Consider the following 20,581-nt stretch of genomic DNA (forward strand, 5'->3'; position numbering starts at 1 on the left):
CTCGTCCACTAGCAGCCTCAATATTGAAAACTATCTTAGGAAGCAAAAAAACAAAAAAAGCCTGGTCGAAGTAATTTGCACCATCGTAGCAACTCCATCGGCCCCTTTAAAAATTTCAGACTAGTCAAACATTGGTTTCAAATTTTAACGAAGATTGAACCCCGGATGGTCAGTGAGGAATGGTGGACACTGTAGAAAGTTTGATTTTGAATTTTTCGAAAATCAGTTAACGTAGCTTCTGATATAACAGTTTTTTCTCTTTTCATTCCATTCTAACTCGTTATTACTATTTCGTATATAGGACAGCGTGTTACTGAATAGGACTTCATGTCTAATGCAAGTTCATCATCACCTCTTTTTGTTTTCTTATTTGTTAAATCAACTCTTTTTTTGTAAGTTTAGTCTGTTGTAAGTTTAGGTGAAAAACTGATGAGGGGCTTAAAAGGGAGATTTGGTTATTTAATAGTCTTTTTTGAGGCAACTACCTCCTATAGCTACGGAGGTGAAGCCCTAATGTTTTCCTGTTGAGTGACTGAGCGGAACAATAAGATATTAATTTAATTTAGTTTAATTTAGTCCATTTTCACTGCATTAAGTTTTGCAGTGGGGAAGGACTAGAAAGGAACATAGGAACCATTCGTGCTAGTCCACCCTCCCACCCATCCCACCCCAGGGGAGGACATCCATCACACAGTAATCTCGTGTGTGGGAAATTAACGTCTCCTACCCCAACCCTGCAGGAGACGGGACCTCCATTTATTCGTCCCTATCCGAGAAGACTAGAATATCTAACCATTTCTTGATGTTATAGAAAGGCAGCAAATTCTTCTCAATTATTTTAAGACCCTGAGTGTTGGTCCGGCCGGGGCTCGAACCCTCGACCTCCCGCACAACAGTCCAGCGCTCTATCCATTGAGCTAACCGGGAGGCGGTTATATATGAACAACCTCTTCGCCCAAAACAAAGTCTACCGAGTTTTACTCGATATTCCAAGCTCTTGGTTTTTGTTTGTTTCGGAAAATCTTCGGTCGTTCAACGCTTGGTGACGATTTCTTCTAATCGCTTGGAATGTAACTCGGAATTAGCACGTGATCACACTATTTGCCCATGGCACTTATATATTGTCTGTTTCGGACTAACTTCAGAAAACGATGAGCATCTCACCATTTTTTCAGGATGGCGAGTGAAAAACAAAGCTTTATCTTGCAGAAATGTCTTAATGGTGTTGTCGGCGCATCGTAAAAACTTGAATTAAAAGTTTTGTTTTTGAGCTGAGGGAGTTCTACCGTTTGAATCAGAAAATTAAGCCCAGTAGATCCGAAGATGTAATTTTTTCAGTTCTTGCCGTGACACCACAAAAGATGGTAGACATCTAAAAATTATTTCACAGTGGCTTCTCCCCCACGTAATTGAAAAAAGACTTTTCCTTTCATTAGTATCTACATATGTTTCATCTGCACATCGTACGTGGAGGCTTTGAAATAACTTTTATTCCAAAGGAGAGCACTTAACCATTTCAATCAGCGATAAATGCTAAAAAGAGCCGCAAAATTTGCGAAGCGAACAAGATTCAAAATACGATACCTCGAGGTCAACAGTGACCCTTTGGAACGGTAGAATGGCGGAATATCCAACAACATGGTATGCCTTGTTACGAGAAACAATAGTCTCACAGAAATGGAATTCCAATGAATTAAGAAAATAATGTATAATTAACCGGCAAAATTAAATTAAAAGAAGCCTAGTCATTATTGAAGCGTAGAGAAAGGACCGATAGAGGAGGAGTGAGGTTCTTACAAGTTATCATTACCACTAAAAAGTCAGTTGTCATCATCATTATTAATATCATTACTATTACTATTATTACTATTACTATTATTATCATTCAAGTATTGGTGGTTTAGTGTCATTAGTCACTATATTCTTGAGTTATCCTTCTTTTGTGGAACAAGCGTGACTCATAAATATGTGCACTTCACGCAGGAGCAGTAGCCATGTGCAGTCTTAACTGCTTATTTTGTACCTTTGAGAGAGATCATTTCTTGTAGATGACTTTTTTTTCTGTCGCACTTGGCCTCGTTTTCGCGCAGTAATTTTGGCACCAGATCTCTGAACCGAGAGAGCTCGAAACTGGAGCCCGTTTCTCGAACGTCGGCGGGAATTAAACGGGCCCGTATGCGTAAAGCCGCTTTTCTAATTCAAGATGGCGGTTTTCAAAGTTTTGAAAATTGCAGAATAAAACTATCCGCTAAAACAACAAAATGAACTGCTCAGAACCTGCGTCTCTTTTCTTAAAATTTTGAGTTTAAAATGCAGCTTCGGGCCCTGTTAAGTTAAGGGGACTTTCGAGAAACGGACCCCTAGCCTTTTCCTTAGTTGCTTATGCTTTAATTTGGTCGAAAAACGAATAACCAATCCCATAATGATATATCTCTCGCAAAAATTGGAAAAAAATAAATAGAAAAATAGTTTTAATTGAAAGCCGGCCACTCAGTCTTTCTTGTAACGGGAACCTTCATATTCACCTGGTGTCCATTTAATGCTCTGAACACTAACATCTTTTCGAGACATTCTAATTCTCGTGTTAACCATTCTTTAACATGAAATGACAGTGGAAAAGTAGACAATCGTTCCCTTATTCTTCGATAGCATTGATGTTCGAGCAAGTTTCATTGTTTTAACGATCTCCAAAACTGAGCCGTTGGAAAGTTGGTAGCCATTAACACTATCCGTGTGGCTTAAAAAGCCAGCTGTTTCGCACATTTGGGAAGAAAAAAAACTTCGAACCAAACTTACAAAATTAATGTACATATCCTCAAAAGCTTTTTTGCTGTACAGTGTTTGATCTCTTTTCCGACCGACCTATCTTAACAAAAGTTAGAAGAGATTGTGATCTTGTTGAAAAAACACGCAGGTTGTTGCCATTAAACACCGTATTTGTTAGTTACTTCAAAGGTTTTAATACTTTCAAAATTGAATGTCTTCCTGTCGAAGGAAGTAAACAGGTCATACTTTTTCCCCTGAAGTTATAGATATTTAATAATTTTGTTCGAGTTAATTATTTCAAGGTCTTTAATGATAAAATTACAAACATCATGAGTTTAGATCATGCAGATTAAACGACATCATCCTAATTATCTGACAGTTCAAGCGCACCACGCTTATATTTTATTCACCCATTTTTATCTTTAATTCATCGTTTCTATTTCTTAATCATATGCATTGAGACCTTCACGCGTACTTTTTCTATATAATAAACTCACAAAATGCATTTATTTGAATTTGAGAATGATGGCATGGTGCCGTCGAAACGTCATTCTTTGATATCGTTGGTTTTTATTCTTAACTGCTCGTCCTAATTAAAAATAGGAAATAAAAAAAAGAGTAAAAACGCTTTTACAGTTGCCACTGTCGCACTTGGCCTCGTTTTCGCGCAATCATTTTCGGCACCAGAACTCTGAACCGAGAGAACTCGAAACTGGAGCCCGTTTCTCAAAAAAAAAAATTTTAAATAAATAGTAAAAACGCTTTTATAAAAAAATTTCGCGCAGTCTTTTTTTTTAAGGTTACCTGAGACCAAAACAGTCTACTCTTCCCACATCTAATTACGAAGACTGGGCAACATTATCATCCCTGGAATGTTTAAACTTTCAAGAAGCAGGTGGCGATGTGTTCGGTTTTAACAGGCACTGCTGCCACGATGTCCGTCTGCCACATTGAATGAGGAATCGCATATGAATGAACCAGGTATATGCATGTTGACTATCAATTTCCAGGGACACATATATTAAGTTGCGTGTTCATTGCTATTTAATTTTGCATATCTTTGACCGCGCTATGGATTTCTCCACTTGGAACGTGTTCTGGTCCGTGACATTTACGTTGATAGCGACAATGGTAACTGTAGGTAATCTCGTTGCCATCGTGATGTTTATAAAACGGAAATTTCTGGAGCGCTTTCGTTTCCTTTTATTAAGCCTGGCCATTACAGACACATTCGTGGGAACCTTATCAGTTCCCCTGTACATTGCTGTTGGTATCCATCCACATGAAAAGTTGTTGGTACTCGTATTTCAATGCTTAGATATATTTACAGGAATGGTGTCTATTTTTACTCTGGCTTGCATTTCACTGGTGAGAATGCACGCCATCGTATGGCCCTTCCGCCATCGTGCGCTGAAATCGTATTTTCAATCGTGCGCCATCGGATTCCCGTGGTTACTTGGTTTGCTGGGAGTTTCATCTCGACTGCTCTATCATTTTGAGGTTGTTTCTCGAATGATGCTTTCAGTCATGTCAAACGCATTTCTCTTAACGCCTCTTCTGCTGATAACCACCTCTTACATTTTGATATGGAGTAAAAAACCTCGTGGACTTCCGAACGAAGTCCAGGGAGATAATCAAAACAACAAACTGGCAAAAACATTGGTTATTATAACGGCAACGTTCCTCCTAACCTGGTGTCCACATCAGATTACAAACCTGTTATTTTCATTTTGCATGTCATGCAGTCAGCGACCGTATGCCTATACAGTGGTTCATGTCATGAAGATATTGCAGTTCAGTAACTCTTTTATAAACGTTATTATCTACACCTTGAGGTTTCCGGAATACAGACAGACACTTAGTTTCTGTGCCTTCTAGCGTGTGTTCTAATTTAGATCCTAAAGAGAGGGAAAGTAAAACTAAATAGATTTAGATTTAGAGCACAATCGTAACAAACACACGAAGTAAAAGCGTCTCTAGGATTAACGCTACCATCTTGAGAACCGACAGCTGTCTACATGTAAGTGACAAGTTCAATTATGAGAGAATATTGACCGGCAATAGAGCATTTTGATTGGTTGATTTTAGTTATTGGCCCTCTGACTTCCAGAGTCGTGTAATAATGAAACAATAGTGTAGTAGCTCGAAGTTCCATCTTTGAATAACTTTGAGTAGTCACCAGAAGAATGACTGGGGAAAAACTCATTTCGCCATATTCAATACAAATAGAAAATAAAAACTTGTAATTGACCAGGGAAAATTAATTTCGCCATATTCAATACAAATAGAAAATGAAAACTTGTAATTATTATTAAGAGTATGCATAAGACATCATATAGATTTTGTGGTTCAATTTTATCCTTGGTTTAAATTTTATTTTCTATTGTTTCAACCCTATTATCATACATTACCATAACCAAAAACGATGGAAAATAAAATTTAAACCAAGCATAAAATTGAATCACAACATAGACACCAGACATTCTTTTTGGGATAAAGATTCCAATCTTCAACAGAAGCATTTGGGCTATTTGCTCCAACATTAGCTGCCTTTTCTGATAATTTAATGGCGTATTCAATCATCGAAATCTCGTGTATCTTCAGATTACTCGAAACCTAGGCTCAGGTACCTTTAGTCAAATTCTTTAGCTTGTCCTTATAATAGGGTCAGTACTCTTTCATATCGTGACGCTCTTGCACTGGTAACAATCGTCGCTCTTTGTAATAAAATATTCACATTTTGTAATAAAGCTGTCGCACTTTGTATAAACTTAGTATAAGATGGTTGGAGGGCGAGTAAACTCGATGATAACCATCATTCCTGTCTATAAAAACGTTAATACTAATATTACTGATAATGATAATGTTCTAACGCTAAAGTTCTCTGTACACACAATGTATTGAGATTTGTTCGGATAGCGATAGCAACGAAGTATTCCTGTTTTGCGCGATAATCACTAACATCATGAAGAACTATGATATCGATTATCTAGAGAACTTTATTGTTCATACAACTATTGAGTATAGTACAATCGTTAAGTCTTGAATTAACATGTGATGTCAGAAAGCGTGAAGGATATAACCAAAGCTATGACCATTTGCCTCTTTTAAAATGGTCCGGTACACTTCAGTCCGAAAAATTGTTTTCTTTCATGGAACCTCTTTATAACTTGTTTTAAATGATGAAGTAGTGAACAGCACTGGACGAACTTGAATGATAAAAAGCTTGTTTTAATCTCCTACACGCTTCGTTAGATAATGGCAGACTTCATCAAGGAGTTTTTTCAAGTTGGGCAGAAATTTAGCTTGAGCATATACAAATAGTAAAATAAAATGTCTATATTTGACCCTCGCGTAGAGCGTTCTTGTACGCGGTGTATTTGTGGATCGCAGATTTGGAACTAAATAGTTGCTATCATTATTATTATTATTATTATTATTATTATTATTATTCAGTTTTCGTTAAAGACAGGGACGATGGCTATTTTTGGTGGGTTTACTCGCCTCAAACCACCTACGGCAACTTTATTACGAAGTTTGATAAGTGTTATTACCAAGTGCAACAATTCACGTTTTTACGAAGAGCGATTGTCTGTTATCGAAAAATGCGAGAGCTATTTTTATTAAAACATGCGACAGCTTTTTGTTAAAAACTGCGACAAAGTATATTTACAAAGTCCGTCCGGTACTACAAGATGTGACAGTTTCATTAAAAAGTGCGACGGATATTACAAAGTGCAACAGAGCAGACATTTTATTGAAATAGGACTAGGGTAATTTTCTCATATAACCGTAAAAGTACTGTTAATTTGCATTATGCAGATTCCAAGAGAAAATGGTACAGGTGTACGTACAACACTCGTTTGTAAACAGGGCTGCGGCGGGTCAAAAAGCAGATAAATAACGAAATAATGAACAAGGATTCATGAAAACAAAAATTTTTTACACTTTCTAAAGAAAATTGTTTTCAAGCTAAAGATCTCGTTTGTCCCTGCGTGCTACCACAAAAGTTCCCAAATACAATATTTAATACTCCAAGAGGTTTTGTCGAAGTCTGACGAAGCAGATGGCAAAGCAAGAGTTCGCTTAATGTTGTATGTCCGAGGCAGAGCTGAATAAAACTGAACCTCTCTCTACATTTCCTGTATAAGACGAGTTGGTCGTTCAAGCCATACCTTGCAAAATGAAGGTTTCATTTTGGTGCAAAAATATCTATTTATGCCAAATTTATCAGCTGGTTAATAAATTGCATATGTATGAGTTAAACTCGTAGAGGCTTGCTAAAGCTACAAACTATTTAACAATTGTTCTTCATCAAAATGACACAATGGCGAACTCGTGGATATACCACGCAGAATATATTAATAACACCAACCTAGCAAATTATTAATTGAAGTTTTTCACGTTTTCAACTAGTAATGACGCTGATAAAAAGTACCCTTTACGTGATCGTACGGTATCGCTACAGAATTGCATTCCAAACTGAATTTTGAAAGAGGACTGCATGAGGACTCAGTTTAGATTAAAACAGCTGGTGAACAAACCAACACGGGGCGAATGGACCTTGGATTTGGTCTTAACCAACCTCCTCTACCTGTACGACAAGAACTCTGTACAGACTTTGTCGCCTTTCGGACTCTCCGATCACAATGTTGTCATTTTGCGCCCTAAAACGAGACCTGGGAGAGAGGGCTCTTTGAGAAAGCAGATGTCGCGCCGCGACACATGCGCCAGCAGGAAACTCGAACGCGGTCGCTATTTTTGCGGAATTGGCTGGTCGCCTGTAGAGCGCAGGCAGGGTTGCGCATCAAAAATCCAACTGTTTGCGGACGTTGTCGAGACTGGATTGGACATTATCATGCCCGTCAAGAAATCCAAGATCCACGCGAGGGACGTCAGTCTTTTCCATTACTATCGAAACGCGGTGAACCGAGAACGTAAGGCACGCCATGGAAAATTTTACACTTCAAAAGTTAACCAGCTAAAGCATACCAAACTCAGCCAGTGGTGGAACTCCGTCAAGTGAATTGCGAGAATGACTCCTGCAACTGATACCGACACCGTTACTTCATTCTTACAAACTGAAGGCACCGAAGGCCTCTCTGAGTACAACATCGCAAATATGATCAACGCTGCGTTTGTCGAGCCTCTGGAGTCCTTTCGGAGGTTGGAGTTTGTTCCTACCCCCGGGGTGGAATCCACGCTGTTTACTATTCCTAAGTCTGCCATTTTTTGGTTGCTCCTTAAGTTGAATCCCCCTAAGGTGGCTGGACCGGATGAGATACCTAATTGGCTCCTTAAGGAGTATGCTGACATTCTTGCTTATCCTGTGTCTTCGATCATTAACTGCAGTTTTGCCGAGAACAGACTCCCGCCAGCATGGAAGATGGCCAATGTTATCCCAATACTAAAGGTGAAACCTGTTGAGGATATCAGTTAACATCTTCGCCCTATCTCCCTGACTCCGGCGCTGTCTAAAATTGCGGAAAATTTCGTGGTTGGTCTTCATATTGGCCCTGCTGTGATGGAGGTTATTGACCCCAACCAGTACGGAGGAATTCCAATTTCGTCCACCCTTCATGCCCTAATATCCATGGTACACAAATGATCCAATGCCACTGACGGTAGTGGAGCTGCCGTGTGAGTTGTCCTATTTGATTATAGGAAGGCGTTGGACTTTATTGACCATACCCTACTCGTACGTAAGGTCTTCAGTCTATCTATTTCTACGAGTGTCGCCTGCTGGGTTACTGACTTTCTTACAGATCACCAACAACGTGTCAAGCTGTCCAGGGACTGTTTCTCGGAATGGGGCCCTATCCCTGCTGGCGTCCAGCATGGCACTAAACTGGGCCCCTGGTTATTTATCCAAATGATAATTACCTGAGGGTCCGTGGATTCCATTCCTGGAAAAATTGTGGATGACACTACTGTAACCAAGATCGTGCCGCGAGGAGAGTGGGGCAACATCTAAAGTGCTGCTCATGCTGTTGAAACCTGATCAGGCGATCAACGAATGACCCTAAATGCCAATAATTGTAAAGTCATGAACATCGACTTTAAGAAAAACAACCATGCTTTGGAGCCTGTAACCGTTAATGGGAAGGATCTCTCTGTTGTTAGCTCTGCCAAGATCTTAGGTGTGACTCTCTCTAATGATCTTATGTGGAATGATCATATATCTGAGGCTATCAAGAAAACCAATAAGAGATTATATTTCCTGGTTCTCCTCAGGGGTGGACCTTCGTGATATAATCAACTTTTACTCCACTGTTAATAGACCTATCCTGGAATATTGTTTGCCCGTTTTTCACCATGCATTGCCCAAGTATTTAAGCAATGATATTGAACGAGTACAGAAAAGGGCGTTAAGTATAATCTTACCAGATTGTTCTTACAGTCTATGCTTGAACTAACTATAATTTAGACACCTTGCAGTCTCGGCGCGAGGAACAGTGATCTAAACTGTTTGATGCAATCTCTAATGACCACAAACTATCTTACTTATTTCCTACCAATCATTTAAACCATTATAACCCTAGAGAGAATTAGAAAGTACGACCTCCCTGGCGTGCGCACCAAGCGTTTTCAGCGGTCGTTCATCTCGAGCATGTCCCGACTAGCAAACAACACCGTGTGAATATTTGATTGATCAAGCTTGCCTAGTATTAAGGCTGATAGTTTCGAAAGAAACTGTTTGGGGCTGCGTCGGTGGGAGTAACGAAATAATTTGGATATATCATCAAAGTTGAAATGGTAAATTGGCCACCGTAATGATTACAAAAGCTGACGTTTCGAGCGTTAGCCCTTCGTCGGAGCGAATTGCCTAGTATTACTCGATCTTAGTGATATTTTATCTTTTTATAGTTTCTGATACAATTGTAATTTTTTATTATATTCCTGTATGCATTATACTCCTGTATGTATCGATTATAACATATTATTACACGACTCGGACAGCCAGAGGGCCAATAACTAAAATCAACCAATCAAAATGCTCTATTGCCGGTCCAATATTCTCTAAGTATTGGACCGGACACTGTCCCGAATGATACCGCACTTGTGTCGCTTTGAACTTCAGTCGTATAATAAATCTCTTATTAACCAAGCTTGCTCGGGACCGTACTGGAAGAATATCGGCCCTCAGTCTTTTTTGTACGGACCGAGCGCAGCGAGGTCCGTACTGTCAAGAACTCGGGCCAATATTTTCCCAGTACGGCCCTCGCGCTTGGTCAATAAGATATATGTATATCATTATAAAATATTATGCAATTCAGGCCCTTGGCTGCGATGTAATATTTGTTTTTAAACTATTAATTAAACAAATTAGAAAAACATCATCTTACTCCAGGTGTACTAGATAATCGGACTGCCATCTTAATTAAGATGTACACTCTCCCCAGACCCCTAGGGCCGTGCTGACGTCACAAAATTTGCATATCGTATCCCCACATTATTTTTTTCCATGTTCGGATATCCACAATGTGTGCGGACATACGTATTTAAGAGGGGAGACCGCAAGGAGGCTAGAAATTATCGCTAGAAATTTTTGAAGAACATTATCATCAAAACAAACGCTTTCACCACCAAGAAGATTTCGTTTTTATTGAAACAAGAATGTTAAGATAAAGCCACGAACAAAGGCGCTCGTCATTTAAGAGGTGATTGATTTATTTTTCATACGTGAGGAATAAGTCATCATCAATATATAGAGTTCCTCATTTGTCAATAAATTGTGATTAGACATGGACAATATTTTATAAAATCTCTTATTAGAAAATTTTTTTGAAGACTAAAGAGAGCAATCAATTTAGTGTCGTTCAATTTTTAAAGCTTCTTGAAGCTACCTAAAGCTAAAGTTTTCTTTTTTTTCATCTTTTACTATCACAAGTCTAACGCATTATACAAACTTGGATGAAACAGATGCCAAATTGCTCGCTTCATTTAGTGAAGTGTTTCGGCACCTGTGCTGATGGGTTCATTCAATATCAGAATTAAAACTTTCCCTTTCTATAATACTCTGTTAGTAATTTTAGGGTGTAGTAGGATGATTTTGCCTTCAAACACTTTCCTTTAGCAAGAGTTATATTCCGACGAGCGCCGATGCCAAAATGGTAATTCATGCCAGAACTGTCAAACAAGGAATGCATTTTCATTAACTAACATGTGCATACTTGACATGCAGCAGAAACTAACTAACCGCCATTTGCTTCGAAATTGTTCTTTACTTTAGGTTCTCTGTAAAAATTGGCCATCAGTATTGTTTTCTTATTTCAGGTTCAGCAAGCCTGCTTCATGGATTTCTCCTCTTACTGGAACGTTTTATGGACTGTAATATATTGTTTGATAGCGATATTGATAACTGCAGGTAACCTCACTACCATTGTGATCTTTGTAAAACGGAAACTTCTGGAGCGTGCTCGTTTCTTGATATTAAGCCTGGCTACTGCGGACACACTCGTAGGAACTGTGTCAGTTCCTCTTTACATTGCTGTTGGCATCTATCTACAAGAGGAGTTTTTGGTACTCCTATTTCAATGTGTGGACATTTTTACTGGTGTTGTGTCTATCTTTACCCTTGCTAGTATTTCACTGGAAAGAATGTACGCCATTCTATGGCCTCTTTGTCACCGAACGTTGACATTTCGATTTTACTTTTGCTTTATTGTAATGCCGTGGGTCTTCGGTTTGCTTGGAATTTCGTCTCGTCTGCTCTTTCAATTCCGCATTATATTCCAGTTCGCCTTCTCAATCATAACAAATACGTTTCTCTTCGTTCCCCTTCTGGTTACATCTATAGCTTATATTCTTATATGGAGGAAACAGCATCGTCGACCACCGAGCGAAATACTTGGGGGCGATCAGGACAGGAGATTCGCGAAAACTCTGTTTATTATAACCGGAGTGTTCCTTCTAACTTGGGGACCTCACCAGGTTATAAGCATTGTAATCATATTCTCCGTGTCTTGTCGATCATGGCCCCACCTAGTATTTCATGTCATGAAGATGACTCAGTTCATTAACTCATTTGTTAGCTTTGCCGTCTATTCCTTAAGGATCTCAGACTACAGAGAAGCATTTTATTCTTAGTGACGTTCCCTGAGGTGATCTCCAGAAAAGAGTTCAGGAGAGGAAATATGACTCGGTAAAGACAATCAACCAACCAACAAAGGCTTTTCATTATCAAAGCGTCTGTTAAAAAATTTGCATCTGATTTTAAGGAGGTGACCAATATAAACACGTTACTTTAAAAAATAAAGCAATGAACACTTTTAGTAATACTTTTAAATCAATATATTATTTGATATATATTCTCAAATTGCAACGTTTTGAAAATGGATATATATATATACAATTACATATAAATAATTACACACGCTATTCGAACTAAAATTCAAAATAACTCAATACAATACAATTCGATCTAAAGTATAAGGTAACCACGTTGGCAATCAGCCTTAATAGTATTCGAAACAAACAGAAAATTAACTGTAATAACTTACTTCTTGACTGCCTCCGTATTTGGCAAGTACATGGTTAGCTTTGTTTAACTGAACTAGATAACTGAAAAAAAAATACATAACGCGTCTTAAATTAAACGATTTACCCGACAAACAATGCGATATTTCTTACGCTATATGAATTTAAACGGAGCACTCGCGCAACAGTAAACATGAACAGCGCCCGTGTTGAGCTTAATAATGAATTTTAATGAATAAATGTTCATCAGGGAAACAAATATATAGATTTATACATAGCGGTTATAAATTAATGACAGGAAGATCGTTTCACCATTACTCTGAGTTTCACGCAACTTGCGCTGCGATCGTCTCACGATGAAACGCTCTGCAACCCGCGTCGAGCACTTTTTCACAGCCACGACTTCTCCTAGTCTGTTTAGATTTATACCTATGTATAACCCGCATCGAGCACTTTTTCGCAGCCACGACTTCTCCTAGTCTGTTTAGATTTATACCTATGTATAACCCGCATCGAGCACTTTTTCACAGCCACGACTTCTCCTAGTCTGTTTAGATTTATAGCTATGTATAAAGGAAGAATAACCACGGTTAAACCACCAACATTGGAGGGGACATGTCACAGGGTATTCCAATCATCTTGTCGACAGCAAATGTCAATCTTCATCAAAAAATGCTCACATAAAGATGATACTTTTATATTTGTCCTTCAAAAGCTCTTGTTCTAGATCTTTGATTCTTCGAGAAGTAAGATTGCAATGCTTCGAGAAACAAATGAATAGATAAATCAATAAATTCCAATTAAATATGCTTTAGGAAATGATTTGTACGTCTTACGGTTTTTGTTTTTTAGGGTAAAGCAGTTTCTAGCTTTCAGCATAAATAGAGAACTGAGATAGTGGTTATGTGTCTGACATTTCCTTTGGTTGTTCACACCAGAAAAGAGGCGTTTCGTGTTTGCTCTAAAGATGTTTCTTTCATCTCTTTCCTTGGAAATGACAACAGTTTACAACGTACAAGGAATAAACACAAGTTTAATCGTCCTCTCTTTGTGATCTCTTTTTAATAATATCGAGCTAACTAAGGCATTTTGACTCGAATAATGATATTTGTTAGCTAAAGTGGTTATTTTTTGCAATAACCAATGCAACAAATGTAAAATGCGTAGAGACTCTCACCATTTGATGAATTTGCGACGTGGTTATCAAGTCTTATGAAATCGGTCAGTGGCACCCATATTCGAAATTTTTAACACATGAATAATATCAGAAACGGTAGGCTCAAGTGCAGTAAAACCTTATTTGCTTCAGGGGCGTCCTCTCTTTTAAAGCATGTTTTGTCGATTACACTTTATTCACTAACGAATCACGAAAGTAGTTCCGGTCGAAAGTCACAAAACGGGGAAAACTAAAGGAAAAAAATCAAATGACAAAATAAACATAAAATATACTACTTACATTCTGTGCCATACGAAGTCGAAGGGGACAATTTTAAAAAAATTAATACACACTTCAGGAAAACGTGCGAGAAACTCTGGCTTTTTGGTCATGTGACAAAGTGTGGCAGTATGTAAGAGGACACGAGTTATCTAAAAGTGAAAAACCTGAACGGCAAAAGTACAAAAACGAAAAGAAAAACGGTCACATCCTAGTTTTAGGCTAAACAAACCAAACCCAACAATTCATACCCATGATTATCGAGATTCGTTTTTTATTTCTTTAGTCGCATTAGGTTACAGAAGGCGACAGATTTCATAATAACTAAATTTCTTGTTCACGCTTCAACCCAATTCCCACACGAGCATCATCGCACTATGTATAACTGAGGTAGGCTAACCTAATCCAGGTTTAATTATTTGGAAGCAGGCCTCCAAGTGGTTTGCAAACATCACATTGACGCTGTTGCCATTTAATGAGTCTGCAGCCTGGTTACCGAGTCGTTTTAAAATGTTCGCGTTCATAATCGAATTTCACACACCGGCATTTGAAGACAATTTTCAGACTTCTAGGTTACCCTTGAAAATGTTAAGTGAAGCAAAAACTACTTGGTGTCTGGGGTGTACCTCTCCCTTAGAGAAGCAGCGCAAAGCGGCCTTCCCAGCCTTCTTATGTTGCTTTTAGAATATCATGACTAAAAAATGACGCTGTTCCCATGGTTGAATCTCCATAGTTACAATATTATTAAGTATTCAGGCTGCTTGTGTAATACAACTCCTAGACCAATATTTTTTCCTGTTAATGCCTTAACCCGGTGTCCCGTGAATATTTGCGTAATGTGTAAACACCAAACAAGCTATAGCTGACTCGAAGTTTTTGTGGCAGCAGGTTTTCAAACTACTCCGATGAAGCCTTTTAAGAACACGAAAGAAATTTAGAGGTGATCAACAATATAACTTTGTCTCGTGAGACTCCAGAAACGCAATACTCCCTTTATTTGACAGGAAGATGTCAAAACTTATTGATTATTGACACCATTGCTTCAGAAGTAGATATTTGTACTAATAATTCGAGATCTTTGTGTTCGCTTCATAACTTAAAGAAAGATGAAATACAATCTTTCGGGAGGTTTTATCTCTCATTCAACGCCAAAACTGACTTAACACGTATATCAAGGAATTGGCTTTTCTCAATTTCAAAACTTGTTGTTCATCCTTAAAAAGACAGGTGAGAGTCCTTTCGAGTTTAAACCAACCCAGTATCCTACAGATGGAAATTTTTAAGATTATTTTGTGTTTTTCTCTCTCAGCTTAACCAAGGTTATTCAACTCGATATGGAGAACATTAAGAAAAAAGATGAAAAAAGAAACACTTTTACTTTCAATACCAGTTCGTTCTCATTGAAATAATGAATTTAAAATAAAGCCATGCACAATTAGCTGCGTTCGCCATTCAAGAAGCTGTTTATTTTCTTTGGAATTGAAATATTTTAACTGAAAAGTATTTGTCTGAAGTCCAAAAAACTCAGTAGAGGCTTCGTACAAAATTTTTTGCTCAAAGCTATATTAAGATAAGTTTCCTTTCTACTCCCACTAATACCATGCATCTGCACCTCTTTCAAAGTTTGATGAGACAGATGTACAATTGTTCTCTCTATTAAGTGAAATGTTTCCAGCACCCTTGCTGAAGGCTAAGGTCCTAGCACAACCGAACCTGTCCCTCTGTGCAAAAAGGTTTTTATCAGTTGCGAAGGGCTGGAGGATGAGTTGCTCTTCCTTCAAACGTTTTCTTTTCATATTTCATCATGTGCCGACGCCAAAGTGATAATTCATGCCAGACTTGTCATTCAAGGAATGTATTTACATGAACTGAGCATATGAAAACTTCCTGTTTACGACTTAAGAAGCACCAGTTGTTTTAAAAGTGTTCTCTACTTAAAGTTCCGTGTCAAGTTTGCCATCAGAATTGTTTTTATTTTACAGAATTAGCGAGCCTGCTTCATGGATTTTTCCTCCCGGTGGAACGTTTTTTGGACTGTAGCATATTCTTTGATAGCGGTAGTGATAACTACAAGTAATCTAGCTACCATTATCATATTTGTAAAATGGAAACTCCTAGATCGTGCGCGTTACTTGATATTAAGCCTGACCATTGCGGACACATTGGTGGGAACTTTATCAGTTCCTCTGTGGATTGCTGTTGGTTTCTATGAAGATCATTTGCTGTCTCTCGTATTTCAATGTACAGACATTTTTACTGGTGTAGTGTCTATCTTTACTCTCGCTAGCATCTCACTGGAGAGAATGCACGCCATTTTATGGCCTCTCCGCCATCGAACGCTGACACTACGTTTCTACACCTGCGTGATCGGAATCCCGTGGATCTGTGGTTTGGTGGGAATGTCGTGTAGATTTTTTCGCTTTTACGACGGTACATCCTTGATGGGCTTCACAATCATAACAAACGTACTTCTCCTCGCTCCCCTTCTGATTACAATCATTGCTTATGTTCTTATATGGAGAAAACAACGTCATCGACTTCCGAACGAAGTCCAAGTAGACGATCGAGATAAGAAATTGGCAAAAACCCTGCGTACTATAACGGGAGCGTTTATTCTAACTTGGGGACCTCACCAGGTTATAAACACTGTGTTCATATCTGGCGTGTCTATTCGATCATGGCCGTACCTAGTATTTCATATCATGAAGATAATGCAGTTCATCAACTCCTTTATCAACGTTGTCGTCTATTCGCTAAGGATCCCAGAATTCAGAGAGGCACTTTATTCCTTCTTCTTATAAGCTTAGCTTCAGAGTTAACTCCGAGAGAGGTAGAAACTTTTACATGTACGTAACCCATGAACCCGCGTGAATAAGACGACGAAATAAGTAAGTGTAATCTGCGAAAGGTATGGGAGTTTTTCGGTGATATTACTAAACATGTCACTAATACGTATTCAAATAAAAGGAGAGGTTGAGGAGCTTTAAGGCCGCAGACTGTGATATTCTAGTATTCCTCAAGCAAAGAGTAAATAAATCAATATAAACATAGCTTAAGCATAACCTCGTCTGCATTGAAGTAGCCTACCTTTATACTTAAATACTTATCGTATATTCGGCCTAAGGATCCCAGATAACAGAAAGGCACTTTTTTCTTACTTCTATTAGGTCGAGCCTCGGAGATAACTCTAGGAGAATGAACATGGGTAAAATAGAGATAACGAACAAACAAACAAACGCCTTCGTTTTATTAAAGCCACTGTCAAGAAAATGCATCTGTTTTCATGGGGTTGACAGACGAAACCACGTTAAATCATGAGGGTTTTAATTTTCTGTCCACGATTGATTTGAAGAGACTTTTTATTCATTTTATCTTAAGCCTGCAATTAATTGGTTTATCCTATACTAGTTACTCGATGTGCCACCGATACTTATTCAAAAGAAAAGCAAATGTTAAAAATCCAGATCCTTAAAGTTCCTATGACACGAAACCTTTTTTTTCTTTGCGTATCTAGTTAGCTCATCATATGTACGGCCCAATTCTGATGGAAGAAAAAAAAAAAAAAATTAAACGTCGGTTTTTTTCGGGCCCTAAAGTGCTCTTATTTTTCCGTAAGAGTGTCCAATAGACTGATGACGAATAAGCGGGTGATGACGCAGAAAACTGTGAAAACTTTCAGTTGACACCAACAAATCTCTCAAATCTGCTGTAATTTTGTATTAGTCAGCGTTGAAACACTCTTGAAATAATTTTCATACCTACCGTCCGTAAGCTCTACTGTGAGCTGTGGTACACCGTACTCGAGAAGTAACGAATAAATGAAAGTTACGAGTATGGTTCAGCCCCACGAAGGACAACCGCATGCATCAAATGAAGATTTCGACGAAGACTGACAAAGACGGTTTCTTGTCTGCGGTGTTCAGGTCAAGATTATGATAAAAAACACCCGTTACTGAATATTTAATGCCTTGCGTCTGTGTTTAGTTTTATGTGGCGAAGTCTATGATAAGAATGGGTAGCTGTGTTCATTTTTGTTGCCATCTTAACATATCATTTCTTCACAATTTACCTAGTTGCACTGCTACTATCACAATGGCATGCTATTGTTGCGACTTTTACTTTCTTGAGGGCATGGGGGAATCGATGGCTTGTGAGCCAAAAATGGGAGTATACACGGCCCCTTTAAGCCTTGATTGTGTTTATGCCAGTATCCGACTGAGGTTTCGCACTGTTCAGGCGAAAAGATACAGGTCAGCTCAGGAAAACACTTGACATTTGTTACAAATGCTGGAAATCGCAATCGGTAGGATTCTCAAACGAAAAGAAAAGTTGCAAATGTAAGTGGCGTATATTTGTTTCAAACACGACGCAATAAATGTATTTTTGTCGGAAATTCTATTCTTGAACTCTTTCAATGGAGGAATTAGAAAAACGCGTCTCTGAATATGATCTTGAATCAAAATGTCAGGGTACAAAAAATTGTCTCGGATCTGAAGAAGTGAGGTGTAACAAAGAATGATAAATTTACTCTTATTTTGTAATCAAGTTGCTGATTCCTAATAAACTCATAAATAATGTGAGAAACCAACCAAAGCGCCGGCACTCTATAAAAGAGCAGACTGACATTTAAATTATCAATAAGTAAGTGCAATACTGACCGAGAATGCGGAAAAAATTGTGAAGAAAAGTGACGAGAAATTGTACGAGACGTGAGGAAGTTTAATGGGCTACTGAAGAATACTCCAAAGTTGGACAAAGAAGACGCGAACATTCTGGTCAGAATTGGTCTACCACTGAGAAGTTTGCAAGCCTGGGAATCATTTTAGTCTTTTCCAGAGCTTTTTCAGCAAACGAACGTCAGTTTTAAAATTTTGCTGTTGAAAATTTATTTTCAGTTTTAGGAGTTAACTATATTAAATTTCTTTATTAATATTATCAGCAATACGATAAACGTAGTAAAACCGAAAGACAACAGTACCGAAACGCTTACATCGGTTCAAACGCTGTTCAGCTATTTGTTTTAGTCGCAGTACACTACATACTGTTATCGCTTAACTAAGTTCGTTTCTTTTGAATCTGCTAATAGAAAGCTTTCACGAAGTCCTCGTTGAAATAAACAGAAATTGCTATACACGTATAAACTTAAATAAAACGATCAATGTGAGCTGAAATTCCCAACTAAATTGCTATAGGTCTTGATTGCAAATTCACTTTCTAAGTGGTTTTCTTTCCCGTTTAAATACGACTTTCAATAAATTTCGGAATGAAGATCCGGTTTGCTTTGTCAACACAAATTCTTTTGAAGCAAAAATTTATTTTTTTTGTTTTTATCGACCTCGACTTCGTCTCGGTCCATAAAAAGGCCAACAAAGGAAATAGAAGAAAAAAAACTCGGCCAATATCCAGCCATCTTGACCTGACACTTAGTCAATAATGCATATTTGTTCTTGAACGAGTTCCAGCATCTTTTTGTTTTATATTCGGTACTTTTGATCCAGGAGTCCACTGTATATAATTGCTCAATCTCGGATGAGTACAGAAAAAAATTAATCTTTTCCTTGAGGCTCTCTGCCATCTCGCAGGAAATATCCCAGGTTCTAGCCGGACTAAAAACCAAACTTCTTAACAAGCTAGAGAACAAAACACGGAATTTTTATGCATAAAGAGAGGGATTTTGCTAACCAAAATTGTGTTCATTGTTGACTAATTCAACACATTCCTTGCGAGCATGTGTGGAAAAATATCTTATCACTCCACTGGAAGCCCGAAATAAAGACTCAGTATGTATTTTAGCAGAGTTCAAGTAACAATAGCGAGGTAATGAATAACAAATTCTTTGTTCGATTTTAATGCGCGCCATACTTTTGAAATTAGATCGAGAAAATATGAAGAATACCCCCCTCCTACCAAGAAATGCTTGAACCAATCAGATATTTCACTTTTGGGACCCGTTTTGTTGAGTTTATGAAGTTCTTCTTTTAAACAATTTTTCTTGGTGTTTTCCTGCTGTTATAGAATGTGGTCATAGAATGCTTTCCTCCTGCGAAGCTAAACTAGGTTTCATTGTTTACTTGTATGCCAGACTTGTCAGACCAATGATTAGATGTGCAGTAACTAAACATGTGTTGCTGCATAAAGACTTAAAGGGGAACGCAGGGGTATTTGTGAAGGAATTTTGCATTATTGGCCTGTTTTTTCTCTTTCGATTTCTGATAACCTTTTTTGTTAGCCGTTCGTTTTAACCTAGTTATGTTTTCTGAAGTGAGAGCGAAAACGCGATTAGAATTCCGCCATCTTGAAAGCTAACTGCCTGCTCAGAATTGGTCAGCGTGTATTCGTGTGACGTCAAATAGTCAAGAAATATGATCCTGGCGAGATCATATCAAGGTGTGGACTTGTTTAGTGTACATGCGAAATATGGATTTATCCGGGTCTGCCCCTATTAACGATAGTTTTAACGACGAAGAAAGTGCTACGAATAGCTTTTCCATTCAGCCTTATCAGTTTGAGCCACGCAGGAACTCAGATAAAAGCGTGAGCGATAACGAGAGCATCTCGGGCGAGGAAAGCGAGGAGGAAAACACAAATCCGCCACTGAAAAATTCTGACTGGTATGTAACATGCGACTGCGATGTTTTCATACGATAATGTGCATGTACTGCTTTCAGTTTATTCGTACAATAAGAGAACGAATAAAAGATACTTAACTCAGGTGTGTACCTTTTTTTTGGTATCTTGTTTTATTTGGCCCTGCAGGACGACTAAGTAGACCATTCATTTCATGCAGTGTGTGTACGATGCAAAGCTTTCAGTGTCGCTTGCGAGGTCAAGATTGTAATAGTACTGACAAGATCTAAGCGGTAGGATCCCAAAATCCCCGTTCGGACCAGCATTTATTTT

General features: G+C 38.3%; 3 protein-coding genes and 1 long non-coding RNA gene across 4 annotated transcripts in view; 3 read left to right on the forward strand and 1 right to left on the reverse strand.

Moving 5' to 3' along the window:
• LOC148735661 (uncharacterized) overlaps positions 1–12,679 on the reverse strand; it is a 15,857-nt gene extending 3,178 nt beyond the window's left edge. Inside the window, exon 1 of the long non-coding RNA XR_015998752.1 lies at positions 12,270–12,679. This is a non-coding gene — a long non-coding RNA (uncharacterized LOC148735661). The remainder of the gene's footprint in view (positions 1–12,269) is intronic.
• Positions 3,480–5,516, forward strand: LOC111329618 (adenosine receptor A2a-like). Its single transcript, XM_022934360.2, has one exon. It carries the CDS (start codon positions 3,838–3,840, stop codon positions 4,642–4,644), a length of 807 nt encoding a protein of 268 aa, XP_022790095.2. The 5' UTR covers positions 3,480–3,837; the 3' UTR covers positions 4,645–5,516.
• On the forward strand, positions 10,969–11,963 carry LOC111329629 (adenosine receptor A3-like). Its single transcript, XM_022934373.2, has one exon. It carries the CDS (start codon positions 11,062–11,064, stop codon positions 11,854–11,856), a length of 795 nt encoding a protein of 264 aa, XP_022790108.2. The 5' UTR covers positions 10,969–11,061; the 3' UTR covers positions 11,857–11,963.
• A 1,834-nt stretch (positions 12,680–14,513) lies between the features above and the next one.
• Positions 14,514–16,917, forward strand: LOC111329623 (adenosine receptor A2a-like). The gene is made up of 2 exons (XM_022934367.2): positions 14,514–14,908; positions 15,664–16,917. The coding sequence occupies exon 2, from the start codon at positions 15,682–15,684 to the stop codon at positions 16,480–16,482; it is 801 nt and encodes a 266-aa protein (XP_022790102.2). The 5' UTR covers positions 14,514–14,908; positions 15,664–15,681; the 3' UTR covers positions 16,483–16,917.
• The last annotated feature ends 3,664 nt before the right edge of the window (positions 16,918–20,581 follow it).

The sequence above is a fragment of the Stylophora pistillata genome, chromosome 3, assembly GCF_964205215.1.
Source record: "Stylophora pistillata chromosome 3, jaStyPist1.2, whole genome shotgun sequence".
Classification (NCBI taxonomy): domain Eukaryota; kingdom Metazoa; phylum Cnidaria; class Anthozoa; order Scleractinia; family Pocilloporidae; genus Stylophora; species Stylophora pistillata.